Below are 14,192 nucleotides of genomic sequence, written 5' to 3'. Positions count from 1 at the left end.
TTAATTGTTCAGCAGGACAGTGGGGTGATGTGCTGGTCACACCTGGTTTGGGCTGTGGCCCCTTATCTGCTCACTCTGCTGCCACAGAGTGAGCTAAGCTAAGCAGACAATATCAGGGCAAGTGTTTGTTTTGCCTCAGTCCCAGGAGCTCTGAATCAGCCTCTGGAGCTGGAGCATGTGCTACCCGATGTCCAGATGTGTCCCCTGACTCCAGATCCACCAGTTCTTGGCTGCTGTGAGTGAGGGCAGCGAGGGCCTGGCTCTCTGGGGGGTCCAGCACCCCCAGTCATGGAGAGGGGCTGCTGAGGTTTAGCACTCAGGTGTCTCAGGAGGTTGTTTCTCCAGCCCCTGCTCCAAGCCAGGTCAATGCTGGATTCAGGTAAGTTTGTTCAGTGAGCAGGCATTTTTCCCAGCAATGGCTTAGACATGGAATGAGCAGAAAGCAGCTCAGTTGAGGTTTGCCCCTCTTGTCTGTCATGAAGGAGAAGCACAGGAGCCTGAGCTCAAGGCGGGATTGGCACTGTGGCTACAGCTGCGCAGCTGGTCCATGGGCCAGCAACAGCACACGGAGTCCCAGATAAAACACACAGAGTCCCTGACCCTGGTTTCACTCCAACACCTGCACAGCCTTACCCTGCCACCCATGGGAACTCAACTGGTGCTCTGAACAAAGGCTGCAGCCAAGCGAGCAGCAAAGTCACCTTGACTTTGGCAATGGCAAAGGTGGCCCTGGACATTGTGTTTGCCTTTCCCCACCGTCAGCAGGAGCTGAGGGATGGGGATCACGATCTGTGCTGATGGAGCAAGAGCAGCAAATAGCTCTGGCAGTGTCTCCTCGGACTGCTGGGACACAGAGCAGGAGTCGGGGAGGCAAAGCCCACCTGGGCTTTGAGCTCTCCCAGGGACAGCAAGGACAGAGCAGGCAGGAGCGCAGCCCCAGTGCTCGCTGTGGGATGGGGATGCGAGAGGGGAACGGGCTCCGATGGAACTCTCCACCCTCCCAAGATCGTACCCTGGCAGCGGCGGAGGCTTCACCCGGCCAGACCCAGGCTCAGCTCACTTCGCGGTTTTGTGCTGTCGGCTCCCACGGCAGCGCTGCCCTCTGGCTCGGCTCTTCCCCGGGAAGCCGCGGGATGATGCATCCCCGTGGCAGAGTGGCTTTCCTGCTTACAAAACCTGGTCTTAGCTGCAGACTCATCCGTGCCTTTGGGCAACAGGTCTGGCTGCCAAGGAACACCGAGCAGCTCCCGACACACGCACAGTAAATACCTGGTGCAGGGAGATAAACCCCACGTCTCACGTTCCTACAGTTTTGTTTTGCAGGACGCGAAAACCCCCTCCTGGTGCATCAGGATCATTACCACGGGCTTTTTACGGGCTGGATCGCATCTCACAGGGAGATGGGCAAGAGGAGGAGCGCTCAGAAGCGGCTAGTCCACGTTTTTATGGCCTTTTTTTTTTTTTTTTTTTGGTTAGTAAAAATGTCATGAATTATAAACTTCCCCCAGCACCTCTGCACACTTCTTTTGGCTCCACCCAGAAGTATGGTTTGTCCTGTACCCACAAAGCTCGCAGAAAACCGGCTATCGGGTAAAATAACCATAGGGAAAAAGGGGATGTTTCACCCGGATCTGGCTGTGGATGCAGCACGTGAGGGGCTCCACAGAGCTGTGCTGCTCCGGCGGGCGAGGGGAGAGGGAAGGCGAAGTAAGGGATCGCTAAGAGCGGCGTTGGTGCCGGTGGTGGCGGGACGGAGGAGTACTGGCACGGCCATGGCCTCCGCCCCTCAGGGCCCGGGCGGGGCGGGTCACGGTCGTCGTGGTGACCGCATAGCCCCGCCCCTCACCCGGCACCGCTCAATCAGCGCCCCCGTTTCCCCACGGGGCCGCACGCGAGGCTTCGTTCCCATTGGCCCACGTGGCAGCCCCCGCCCCTGCCCTCATAGGGGCCAATCAGCCGCAGCCACCGCGGCCCTGCGGCGGGGCGGGCCCCTATAAAGCTCTGGCAGGGAAGGTTTTGCAATTGCTGCCCGCCTCGCGCCCACCATGGACGAGCCGCTGTCGCTGCTGGTCCGGAGCCCTGCGCAGCGGCACCGCGACCTCCGCCTCAGCGCCCAGCCTGCCTGGACCGTGCGCCGCCTCAAGACCGAGCTGCGCCGGCTCCTGCCCGACGCTCCGGTGAGTGCGCAGAGCGCTCTTGCCGCGGCCCCGCCGGGGGTCCCTGCGCGCAGCCCGGGTGGGTGGGTGGGTGGTGCGGGCGGGCGGGCTGGCTCCCCGCGGGGCAGCGGTGGCAGCTGCCGCGGGGCTCTCGCGGGCTCTGGGACCGGTACCTGCCCCCCACCCCCCCGCGGGATGTCCTGGTCCCGGTTGCGTCAGCCGCGCTTGGGGCGCGCTGAGGCTCTTTTGGGACTGGTTTGTGCCCGGTTAATGATTAACCGCCCTCCCGGCACGGCGCGTCCCGCAGGTGTGCGGGGACGGCAGAGCCCGCTGCGCCGCGCCCAGCCGGGTGGCGGGCGGGCAGCGCCCTTGCCGGGGCATGGGGGCAGCGGGGCTGGAATGCTGGAGTGTGCCTGCCCCCCGAGCCGCGGGACACGGGAGCCGAGGCGGGAGCGCTGCTGTAGCGGCTGCGCTGCCGCGGGACGGTGTGTGGCCTTCACTGAGCCGATAAACTTGGGAGACACCTCCAAGTTCAACCTTGACCAAATGCAGCTATCTCTAAGCCACACTGTGACATGCCGTGTCTATACTCATTTTTTCAAGAGTTCCAGGGAGAGTGACTCCATTTCCCAGGGTACCCCATTTCGATGTATAGCCATTCCTTCACTGAAGAAATTTTCCATAACATCCAGCTGGAGTCTGCCCTGCAAAATTTAAGCTGTTTCCCCTTGTCCTGTCACTAGTTGGCTGGGAGAAGGCCTGATTCCCGTGCTTTGCCATGCTTTCCCTGGCAGTGTGGTGATTAGCAGGAACAGGCTTCGTGTGCTCCACCAGGTGCTCTGGGTGAGCTCCTGATGAAGAGCAGCTGGGTCCCACTGGATGGGGTGTAACAGATTGACTTGACGCCACCTCTGGTGCTGATCAGATTAAATGGAACTCCAAACTTCTGTTTTTAAGAAATACAAATGTTTTTGTTGGGATTGTAAAAGATGTAGCACATAACCAAATTCTTTGCCCAAGGGACTTTGGATTCTTATGCAGGTTTGCACCTCGATAATATCCCACTTGGGCATGCAGTTGTTCTCATAACTTCAGCTGCATTTAGAGGTGCACCTTAGTATGTGGATGCTCCAAGCTCTGTGCCTTTCTCCACCAGCTGTGTTGGTTAATGCTTGGCAGAGCATGTAATCCTATTCCTTGTTTTCTTTCTTCAAAGCCTGAAGAGGACCAAAAGCTGATTTATTCTGGGAAGCTGCTGCTTGATCACCATTGTCTGGGAGAATTGCTGCCAAAGGTATAAAAAAGTATCTTTTATGATGTGCTGAAATATACCAGAGAAGGGATTTTTTTTTTAACAGATCTTCCCTTATATTTCAGCATGGGGAGCTGCATGCTCTTCATTTGGTATACAACTTCAAGACTCCTGCAAATATGCAAGGAACCAAATCAGAGGTAATGAAACTTGACTCTGAATCTTGGGCTTGTAACTGAAAACAAGGAATTGTTGGATGAGCATTTTCAAGTTCCCGTTTACTTTAGGTCCCTTTTCTCTATTACTGCAACAGCAGTATTAGTTTGTGATAATTTGTTTGGGAGTGTGAGAATGTACTTGGATTAAGCTGAGTAAAAAAATTGCTTCTGCTGTTCATCAGTAAAGATTCTCATGGTATCTGTGAAGAAAGAATGTAGTTGTGATGTGCTGCTCAGGGGAGAAATGCCCTCTGGCAGATTCAATTTTATTAAATAGATTATGATTTGCTGTGTCCCCGGCATTCTTGCACAAATTGAGCTTGTGGTCAGAAGAGAAGTGGAGGGAAGTGGTTGTGATGTGTGTGGGGAGGGAAGAAGGCTGAGAACTGCAGACACTTTAACTGCTCCCATTAATGACTCATCTCTGGCTTCTGCTCAGCCTTAGTACTTGAGCTCAGTAGGGACTGCTCTCAAGTACAAATGGCCAAACTCATTTTTTCTTTAAAGTGGCTGGGCAAAGGTTTCTGGAGTTGTGTTCCTGTTGCCCATTAAAGGCACTGTGAGCTAACCCTACCCATGCCTGCTGGTTGCTAGATGTCAGCCAGCTTTGGCTGGGTGTTAGACACATGTATCACCACAGGACAGCTCTTGAACTCTGTACAGCAGTTTGTGCAAATACAAATTTGCCATAGAAAAAAGCCAAAGTGTCTTCTGTATTTTGTTTTTATAACCAGGTGGACACAATGTGTGCACAAGAAGTAACAAATACAGTATGGATATTATGAAAGGGAAGAGTAATATAAAATCAGTTTTGCATCCCAGCAGTTTTTTTCCAGGAGGTTTAAAATACTGATAGAGGTCCTTGTGCTTTTTTGCCCATGGGCAGGGGCACACTGAGAGGTGCTGTGCAGGAATGGGTGTTAAAACAAGGGCATACTTTGTAGGGTGCAGCCTTTTTGCACAAAGTGTGTGTGGTGTCCTGATGAGTAAACCTCACTGGCTGCCCTGCTGTCTGTAGGTTAAAGCTGATCAGCCCAAGTTACCATCAGAAGCCAGGCAGGAATCAAATGTGTCTTCCTCAAATGGTGCAAGGTCGAGGAGCTCTTCAGGTGTCCAGTCATCAGCAGAAGGCAGTAATGGGTAAATACAATTTTGTGTACATTTTTAAGAGGGTGTGTTTGTGTTGGATGCCAACTCCTTATGCCACATATACTGCCATAAATCCATAGAACATGGGCCACATATGATGAGGCTTATATAAAGTTTTAGTGGACATGCAATAATTTGATTTGGAAGGGACCTTTAAAGGCCATCTAATCCAACCCTCTGCCATGAGGGACACCTTCCACTGGATCAGGTTGCTCTGTCCAACCTGGCTTGAGCACTTCCAAGGATGTGGCATCTAAAGGAAAATGCACTGCTCTGTTAATTAGGAAGAAAAGTCTTTCCATTGTTCATGTGGGTAAAGAGCTGTCAAGAAGGAAGAATTAATTTTGTATTTGGGTGCACAAAATGGCAGAAACTATTTACATTGTTCTGTAATAAATGGCTTTTGCTGTTAGTCCAGTGTTTGCTAATGAATGTGTTCAAATTTTGACCAAGGCTGCAAACAACTCAGCATCCCTTCCAGAGTGTGGCTCCTGGCTTCTCTGCTTACACAACCTACAGCCTGCTTCAGATGTCCTGGTTCCAGCAGATTTATGCAAGACAGTATTACATGCAATAGTAAGTGCTCTATTCAAGCTGCCAGTAGAAAGTAGAAACTGTAAGACAAGAAATCTAAGAAGCTCCTGGCAATTCTTCCTCTTTTGATGGTGCTTGGAGACTTTTTCATCATAACTTGTGCTGAATGTTGTGGGAGTGTACCCCTAACTGTGCTGCTCTGCTGCTGTTCAGGCCAGTGGTTCTGAGTCTTGCCCATTGCCTGTCTGAGTGTTCACTGGGAGGGCAGGTGTCTCTGGAGAAAATCTGATCCTGCTGAGGAGCCTTTGTTCTGTTTTTTGACTGCTGCATACAGCATTGACTGGACATCAGTGATAGGTCAAGTGAGACTTGCAGAAGGCTTTTAGACTACTTGCAGATTGCTCTAAGTTGGTTTTGTGAAATATTGACATTACTATTGATAAAGGGGAGGGTGCCTGGTTTGATTTGTTAAAGTCTATACAATTGTTATTGTAGAACTAAAACTTATTTATAATGCTTCTGGAGCCTCTAAACGTAATGCTTTCTACTTGCATGTGATCTGACTATTGCTAAAGATGGGCAGACTTTCACACACAGGGCCTGTGTGGAGTGAGAGGATTTGACCAAGCCTCATCCTGTACTTTGTTCTGTGCTTCCAGCTTGGCTTCTGCTGCTGCATCTGCTGACCCATCCCATGCACGGCATTCTCAGGAGATACCAGTGGCACCAGTGACACCTCCAGCTCCTCTCCCAGACCCATTTCCTGCCCAAAACCAGCCTGGAAACCAGAATGTTGCAGCTCAGGTTAATGCAGTGGCTGACCAGAACTTGAGGATGAATGCCCAAGGGGGGCCCCTCATGGAGGAGGATGAGGAGGGTGGCAATCGAGACTGGTTGGACTGGCTCTACTCAGCAACACTGTTATATGTTTTTGTCAACATGGTCTATTTCTACTCCAGTATCAGCAGACTCCTCCTCGTCATGGGTGGCACTGTTCTGATGTATCTGTAAGTGGATGGTGTTAATGTTTGCTGTTCAGATGGGCTTCACTGAAGTGCTGAGTTCTGTGCTCAGGAAGTTCAGCTTCCTGGTGGTTAAGCTTCATAGGACTCTTGGACTTGGAAAGGGCAAACCAGTCCTCTATATCCTGGTATAATTCAGTATTTAGAAAAATCGTAATTAAACCTATGTTTGGATTAAATCAAGAATGTGGCTGATCTCACTGGGGTTTTGCAGTTTCTGGTGTGGCTGTCTTTCTGTTTCAAAAAACTACTTGAAGCCAAGGGAGCCCCTGTTATAAAGCTCCAGTGACTCAGCAGCATGGAGCAGACAAACCTCTGTGTTCAGTGTGGGAAATTACAGTTTGTTGTTGGGGAATTAGTTGTTGAAGTCTGAGAAGAGAGACTCACTGGCTGTTCCAGTCATGCATCCATGCAGTTCTTCTATGTTGCCCCTCTGGAGAGCAGACCAGCTGAACTGAGGGGAGTGTCCTGAACTGCCTTTGAAACTCTGTGGGGGGGAATATAATTAGCATAAAAACACAGAGATGATGGACCCTCAGCTGCTATGCTTGGGATGTCTTATCTGAGAAAAATAATCTCTTCTCTTAAATTCTCTGATCCCCTGTGGAACAAGTGATGTAGGTGTCTGAACTGTAGGTCTAGAAGTTAAAAGTGGAGCAGCTTTTCCAACATCTATGTAGACTTGAAGATTTGAAGGTTCATTGTTCCACTGAAAGTCCTTAAATTTTACTGTTGATGGTTGCCAGCAACTCTGAGCAGTCAGATGTGCAACTGTTGTGCCACAGGATGAGTAATGTTGAAACAGCATGAATTAATTAATTAATTTGTTTCTTCCCCAGGCACCATGCGGGACGGTTCCCATTTAGGCGAAGACCAGGTCAGCCCTTCCCAGGCAATGTTCCTCCTCAAGCTGCTCTAAACCAGGATCAGAACAATAATTTTCAGGTATTGTCATACTATATTTTTAAACCATGAAACCCTGGGAAGTTTTTGCTTTTGGTTTAATAATTGTGTGGTAGAAAAAAATCTTTTCTTAAAATGTCTGTAAGGTGCTATGGAAGAATAATTACCACCTGAGTCCTCCACTGGTGTAGTAAATTCCTTAGTTAATGAAATATTTTGGTGATCTTTTAGCTGCTTCTGTCCTTTAGGAAGTTGTAGTGGGAAGTGGTCTGTTAGAGGCTGTAACTGAGGGCAGGGTTCAGGCTACACCTCGGTAGGATTTGTCTCTATAAGCAGTTTGAGTCTTTCATTTCAAGCTGACAGTTCTGATGTCAATGAAAGTTTATTAGCTGTAAATACATAATTTGCCTGATCTGTTGCCTGATGGCTGTCTTGGACAGTGTTTCTGGGCACCAGTGTGAGTTAACCAGTAGTGTCCATGTGCAGCTTGGGCTTTTGACTTTGCATTTGGGGCTACTTGAAAAATTTTATATTTGAGCAGTGACATTTTGGCAACAAAACCAAAGTTTGCCAGATTTTTCTAATGTGTCTCTGAAATTCTTCTTTACCAAATATCCTTTCTTTTGACAGGGGGAAAATGGAGGCAGAACAAATGAGTCTGAGGCACCTCCTGATGAGGGACAAGCTTTCCAAGAACTGCAGCAGGCCAGCCCTTCACTTGTGAGCACGGTGTGGGTTTTTTTCAAGACTTTCTTTGCCTCCCTCCTTCCAGAAGGGCCTGGACTGACCCGTAACTGATTTGTCACCAATCTGCCTGTCTGAAACTGCAGTGGACACCTAAGAGAAGCAGACACCAACTCCAGACCGGGTGTGGAAAGGGATGGCACTTCCTCTGGCTTTCTCTGAGCAAGCAAATAAAGCTGCAAGAAGCCTTACATCATTACAGCCCAGGGACTGAGATGCTTGTCCTCATTCCAAAGAACTCTGTTCCATAGCATTTATTAGGTACCTCTGTAGAGGCTTGGCATTGTGGACTTGTGCACTAAAGGCACGGGCTCTGAGCGGGTGTGCAAAAATGTTAGGGAAGCAAATTGCTTCTTCTGTGCAATGTGATTCCTGTTGGAATGTTTCAAATGCTGTTTTAATTACACTGAGTGTAGGATCTCAAACAAAAATTGCTAGATATGCATTAGCAGATTTTTAGGAAAGATCTATTGTTAAATTGCTTCAATATTTTAGATTTTCTTTGTAAATATTTCCCTATGAGAATGTATTCAATCAAAATGTGCAATCTCCTTGGTGGACAAAGTGGAGGACTGTAAGATGGTGATGTGGAGGAGCAATTACCTCAGTGGAGTTGCAGACTAAATTTCATGTTGATGTATTCAGATAGTTTAAATTCAAGATTTAATTCCTACTTCCCCTCTGCCCTGCTGCCAGATCATAGGGGAAGAGTGTGTTCAGGTATAAATATATTTAGCGAAAACTTATGCAAAATGTAAACTTCTTCACTGCTTTTGGATGCAAAGTTAAAGCAGTCTAATTCCTGTATTCAACTTTGCATTCTCACTCCAGTGCAACACCTCTTGTATCATTTGTGTTCCCTTTAATTTCTGATATGGTTAAGGGCTGTTATTGCAATAAAATTTGCAGGCATTTATATCCACGATTGTATATATCCTCTAAAGCACAGGGTCTGTTCTTGCCTATTTTTTATTGAAAAGTCATGATGAGGGAGTTGGGATAGGAGGGGAAAAGGTGCTTAACTCAGTTCCTTGCCCAGCTGTATTCTTCAGCAGGTAAGATGCCTTGAATAGTTTGGAGTTTGCTTGTTTATGGAAAGCTGGTAAGAGAGAGGCCATGGACATCTTGAAATGGGGAATTCTGTAGGTATTTGGGGAGCTGGGCTCCTTGAATCCTGCCTGAGACTCATCGTGGAGTTGCTGCACAGTCTTGGCTCAGGGTTTAACTTGGCTTGAAATGTGCTGTCTAGAACAGCTGCCACCCCTGGAACTTGTCACTCTTTCTCTGCTGCCTCCACTTGGCAGGACAATTTGAGGATGGTGGCAGGGCCAGCACACATCAGTTGGGACCACAAGTTGTACAGGTAATGCTTGATCTTGCCATGTCAGATCAGACCAATGCTGGACATGGTTTGTTGGTGTTACCTGTAGAATCCACTTAATCCTGGTGCTGGTTTTGATTTGAAAAAATTCTTTTCCAGTCTTGTTGTTCTGCTGTATCTTCAGTTTTCTGGAGACTTGGAGGATGGGTGGGACAGTGGTAAAATAATTTTCAAGTATTTAAAATTAAATTGCTTGAGGGGAGGTCAGTGTTGTTGCCCCAGATATATCCTGCATAAGCCTTTGAGGATGCTCCTGGAGGAGGTGCCCACTCTTTCTTGCCTGGATAATGGTCTGGTGCTGCTCTGGGAATTGCACTCCCCCAAAAAGAGGCATCCTCAAGCTTTTCCAGCCTCACAGTCTGTGTCCCTGTCCCTGTGGTAGGCACAGGGTGGGTGACAGCCATTCCCCCACCCTAGACACAGCAGCAGCTCTCACCTGAGCTGCTGCACTGGGTGTGCTCCACAGCAAGGGTGGTTTGTGGATTGTGGGTTTTTCTCCCTCAGGGTGTAGCAAACCATCACTCAGTGCCTAAATTAACTGAGCTGTGCCTGTGCTCAGTCTGAGCAGGACAGAAATAAACTGGTTTGATATGGTTGAGACAATGAGCACATAATGCTGGATTACTTGTGAAATCTCTAGTCTGAAAATTTATTTGAGACAGCAAAACATCTGTTGTCTTGCAGTTTTTGCTGTTCCCAGGAGCAGGCCAGATGGATTTAAACCTAGTTGAAAAACTAATGAAGTGTAGCTAATGCTGCTGCAGAGATGGAGTGGGAGTCCTGGACCTTAGAGGAGATTTCCTTAATGGTTCTGTGAAATGCATAACCTCTGCTATTGGGGAGGAGGGGGGCTGTGACTGCAGCAGAGGACACAAAATGTGGAAGTAAATCCTGTGTAATCCTGCAGAGGCAGCTGCCAGTGGTGTGCACCCAGGCAGGAGCACTGGGGTGTGAGCAGAGAAAATTGAGTCATGAAAGGAGCTGAGGCAGCTCAGCATGGAAAGATGTCAGGGTAAACAGTGAGGAATGAGAGGAGGGATGGCAAGGAAGGGGATGGGGCCTGGCTGCCAGCTGTGGGTGCCAGTGAGCATGGCCCTGAAAATGAGGGAATCCAGGTCAGACATAAGGCAAACAAACCTTGAATCTTCCAGAGCAAGGCTGTCCCCTCTGCTGGGACAGAAGCTGAGACCAGAAGGGGCCTTGAGGCTTATGGGTTTAGGAGGCTGGGTTTGCCTTGGCTCACACCTCAAGCTCTGATTCTGCTGCTGGTTTAGCTCCTCTGCATGTGAGCTGCAGCATCTGACCTGCTCAGCATGCACTGTGCAGGGCTCCAAGAGCAGAGCAGGCAGGTTGTGGCAGTGAAAGTCCTCTGAAGGTCCACAGGGTGGCAAAGTGAGCCACAGGACAAAGCCAGTTCCTCTGCAATGGGTCCCCTGATACACTCTGGCAGCTCTAGCTGAGAGCCCCTGTCCCTGCTGAGAAACAAGTCAGAGAAAAATGTACAATCTGTTTTTCTCAGACACCTTTGTTCTTGTTGTGGAAGCTCCTAACAGGCTGCTTGCTTGGGGAGCCACTCCAGTCCTGTTTGTCACTATGGACGTGGTCCTGTCCTCAGCTCTGGGAACATAAAGCTCATGAGAATGAGGCTGCTGCTGGGCAGATAACCTGGTGCTGGTGCTGTGTCTGTGTGTGTGGTTTCCCCCTTTCTCTGAAGAGCTGTTTCCTTTATGCACTGACTTGCCTGCTGTCCCTGTTGTCAGCAGCCAGGGCATCCCAAGAGCTGTGCAATGCCCAGCTGAATGTTACAGCCTCCCTCTGCTCTTTGTCCTGTGATCCACTTCTAGCTCTGGCTCTGGTGGCATTTGCAAAGCAGTGCACGCAAACTGAGTCTCCTGCCAACTGCATCTTCATCACCTCCCTCCAGCCCTTCTGCTGCACCAGAAGAGCTCTTGAAATGCCTGCTGGTGTTCAGTGTGCTGTGAATTTCAAGTGGAGCGATATCATGGGGGTGAGCCATGGTGTGGCAGCCCCTCACAAACCTGCAGAGAGTTCATGTTCAGCTGCCTGCCTGGGAGGGCTGGACAAATCCTGGCAAATGTTGGGCCCATGTCTTGTGTCTGTTCAGTGGCAGAAGAACCTCCCAGTTTCTCAGAGTAGCACTGAAAGTTGTATTTGCTGCTCTTTCAGCCTGGATTTGCCAGCGCAGGGTCAGTGCCAGAGAGATGCAGCTGGCTGCACTTCCAGCTCCAACCCAGCTGCCCTGGGCACCCTCAGCTGTAAAAAGCCTGGGCTGACCTAGGGCTACCTGTGTGTGCCAGCTTATTTTTCCTTTTTAGAGGTTGTTATGCATGATACAGAAGAGAAGGAATTGAGCTGGCTTCAGGAGAATTTGGAGTTGCAGTGGGGGAGCCCTCCCCTGGGGTCAGGACATCACCCATGGACACCCCTTGAGGTTGAGAGCCCTCACTTTCTCGTGTGATGGTGGATCCCAAGTTGCTCCTGCTCTCTAAAATTTTGAGAGTAACTCGGGTAATACCAATTTCATTTGGCATCACAAATCTGTATTCAAATGTTGCATAGCTTTAATTGATTTAACTAGTTTATAAAACAAATCTTGCTTGAATGTTATTTGTCTCAGTTTTATAAACATCCAGGACAGATGGGAGCAGTGGTCTTTGGGCTGGCTCTGCTGCCATGCCAGGGCTGAGCTGCAGCTGGATCCTGGCACTGCTGCTGAGCCCATCCTGCTGACGGGTGCAGCCAGTGTACCTGGAAGGCTCTCAGGAAGCATCTGCAGGGTTACACCAAATGTTTTGGTCAATGCAGCACAAAGATTAATGGCACTGTGTTGTACCTCTGCCCTGGACAACGCGGGGAAAAACAACCCCAGTTACGGGACAGTCCACAGCAAGGTGGTGAGTACATGTGTGCGTGCACGGCCTTCAGATAAAGCCTTACACAGCAAGTAGTTATCAAAACATCTTCCAGCATCCCCTTTGCAGCTTGGATGTTTAACTTTTCTTTGGGGTTTAAAGCCTGCCCTGCCTCCTGCTAGCCAAAATTAACTTTTCCTTAGGCTTTTAAATTTGACCTGACTTGTCCTAGCCTGACCTTGCACTGGGAGGAGGGTGGGCTCTGGTGTCCCTGCTGCCCTGGCCTCTGCCTGGTTACTCCAGGACAAGGATGCTCACAGCATCTCTGTGTTCCACATGCTTTTGCTATTGTAGGCAGAAAGGCTCCAGCCTTCCTGTTCCCACTGGAGGTCAATGCCCAGCAGTTCCCTGTTCACCTTTTCTCTGAGCTCTGCTTGCCTGCTGACAGCAAACTCTGCAGCCGTGCTGGGGCAGGGGGGCTGGCCCCTAAGGGGGCTGGGAATGTTCTGTATCTACCAGGACCAGCACAGTGGGGCTGGGGTCTTGGACTTTGTGCCTTTATCTACCCTGGTGACAAACTCCCCTGTGTCAAAGTGCCAGTTTTCCCTTTCCTCCATGCTGATGTGAATTGCTGCCCTGGGCAAAGGAGTGGTTGTGGCCTCCTGGGACCTGCAGGGTTCCCTTTATGCCAGGCATTGGCCACTGTGCCCACACCCCTTAAACGGAGAGGACAGAAAATAGAGCTGTTAGATGGTTAAATCCTCTTGAATTCCACTCCTTGTGTAACATGCCCAGGCTCTGTGCAGCTGCCCGGGGAGAGCTCTCCTGGCCAGGGCAGCGGGGATGCTGTGGCAGCTGAGCTGATGCCCTGTGAGAGCTCTGCTTCTCAAGCACCTGCTGCCTTTGTACCATGTGTTTCCAACACTTAGCTGCTCATTTATAAAGCACTTTGGGCTGGCAGCAGGCAGTCTGTCCACGGCCACCACGCTGCTCTTCTGGAGGAGCCTGGAGGAAGCTGCAGATGCTCGGCTTCCCTCGGGGTCAGTGACCGGCAGTGCCTCCCGCGGGGTACCCGAGGCCGTTCACTTTCTCAACTCAGGAAGAAAACAGCACGGCAGGGTGGGGGCTGCTGGACAGCAGGGACCCCGCAGGAAATGTGCTCCCCCTGCCCAGGGAGGATGAGGCATCTGCCCGGGAGAGGAGGGAGGCTGGCACCTCGCCTCGCTCAGGGCATTGAGGCTGCCCCTGCAGCGCTGCCAAGTTCTCACCTGTCCTTCTCCCTCAGCCTTTTCTGGCAAAGAGGTTCAGGGGAGCTGTCGTGAGCCTCCTTTCTGAAATCACCCCCTCTGTTTTGTTCTGGGGGTTGTTTTGGGGTTGGGAGGGGCCCCAGCAGAGGTGCAGGAGGACAGTGGCACACAGGGCAGGTGTGCCCAAGGAGTGGATGCCAGCCTGGGTCTCTGATGTTCCCCAAACAGCAGCTCAGAGTCTGGATGCATGGAAAGCTCTGCCTCAGAGGCATGGGGGCAAATCAGACTGCTCACCACCCCAGACAGGAGGCAAAAAGTATCCCAGCTCATGGAGCTTCCCAGGGCTGTGGGAGATGTGGGTTCACCCTGTGGTAGCAAGAAACTCCCCCATCCCAGGAGTGTGCCTCAGTTTCCCCCCAGTGTGTATAAAATCAGTGGAAGCAGGAGCAGTGAATGAAGTAGGCACCTTTCAAACAGGGCTTTACTGGGGAATTGCTGCAGGAATACAATATAAGGAATATTTCTGCATGAAGAAAAAATGATGAAGTGGCTTGACACAGCAGTGAGGCTGCTCCCTTGACTTTATCCTCCTCCACTCTCCATCCCCCTCCAGCTTTTTCACCCGCCCTGGTGTGTCCATGTCCTGGGTTAAAGCAGTCTTGGCAGGAGCAGCAAGCCCTGCAGCCCAGACTCCTGCTGAGGGAGGAAGGCAG

General features: G+C 50.3%; 1 protein-coding gene across 1 annotated transcript; it reads left to right on the top strand.

Moving 5' to 3' along the window:
- The first annotated feature begins 2,011 nt into the window (after positions 1–2,011).
- Positions 2,012–8,896, top strand: HERPUD1 (homocysteine inducible ER protein with ubiquitin like domain 1). The gene is made up of 8 exons (XM_009090722.4): positions 2,012–2,177; positions 3,373–3,450; positions 3,534–3,608; positions 4,645–4,766; positions 5,229–5,351; positions 5,969–6,316; positions 7,171–7,276; positions 7,865–8,896. Exons 1-8 carry the CDS (start codon positions 2,046–2,048, stop codon positions 8,030–8,032), a joined length of 1,152 nt encoding a protein of 383 aa, XP_009088970.2. The 5' UTR covers positions 2,012–2,045; the 3' UTR covers positions 8,033–8,896.
- Positions 8,897–14,192: the final 5,296 nt, after the last annotated feature.

The sequence above is a fragment of the Serinus canaria genome, chromosome 11 (assembly GCF_022539315.1).
Source record: "Serinus canaria isolate serCan28SL12 chromosome 11, serCan2020, whole genome shotgun sequence".
Classification (NCBI taxonomy): Eukaryota; Metazoa; Chordata; class Aves; order Passeriformes; family Fringillidae; genus Serinus; species Serinus canaria.
Note: the sequence above shows the minus strand (reverse complement) of the source record. Positions and strands in the feature narration are given on the sequence as shown.

Excerpts from the sequence above, each read along its gene's own strand:
- HERPUD1 (XM_009090722.4), top strand. The coding sequence starts at position 2,046 with ATGGACGAGCCGCTGTCGCTGCTGGTCCGGAGCCCTGCGCAGCGGCAC. Across the intron at positions 5,352-5,968 it reads AGACAGTATTACATGCAATA|CTTGGCTTCTGCTGCTGCAT; the intron begins GTAAGTGCTCTA and ends CTGTGCTTCCAG. Across the intron at positions 6,317-7,170 it reads GGCACTGTTCTGATGTATCT|GCACCATGCGGGACGGTTCC; the intron begins GTAAGTGGATGG and ends TTTCTTCCCCAG.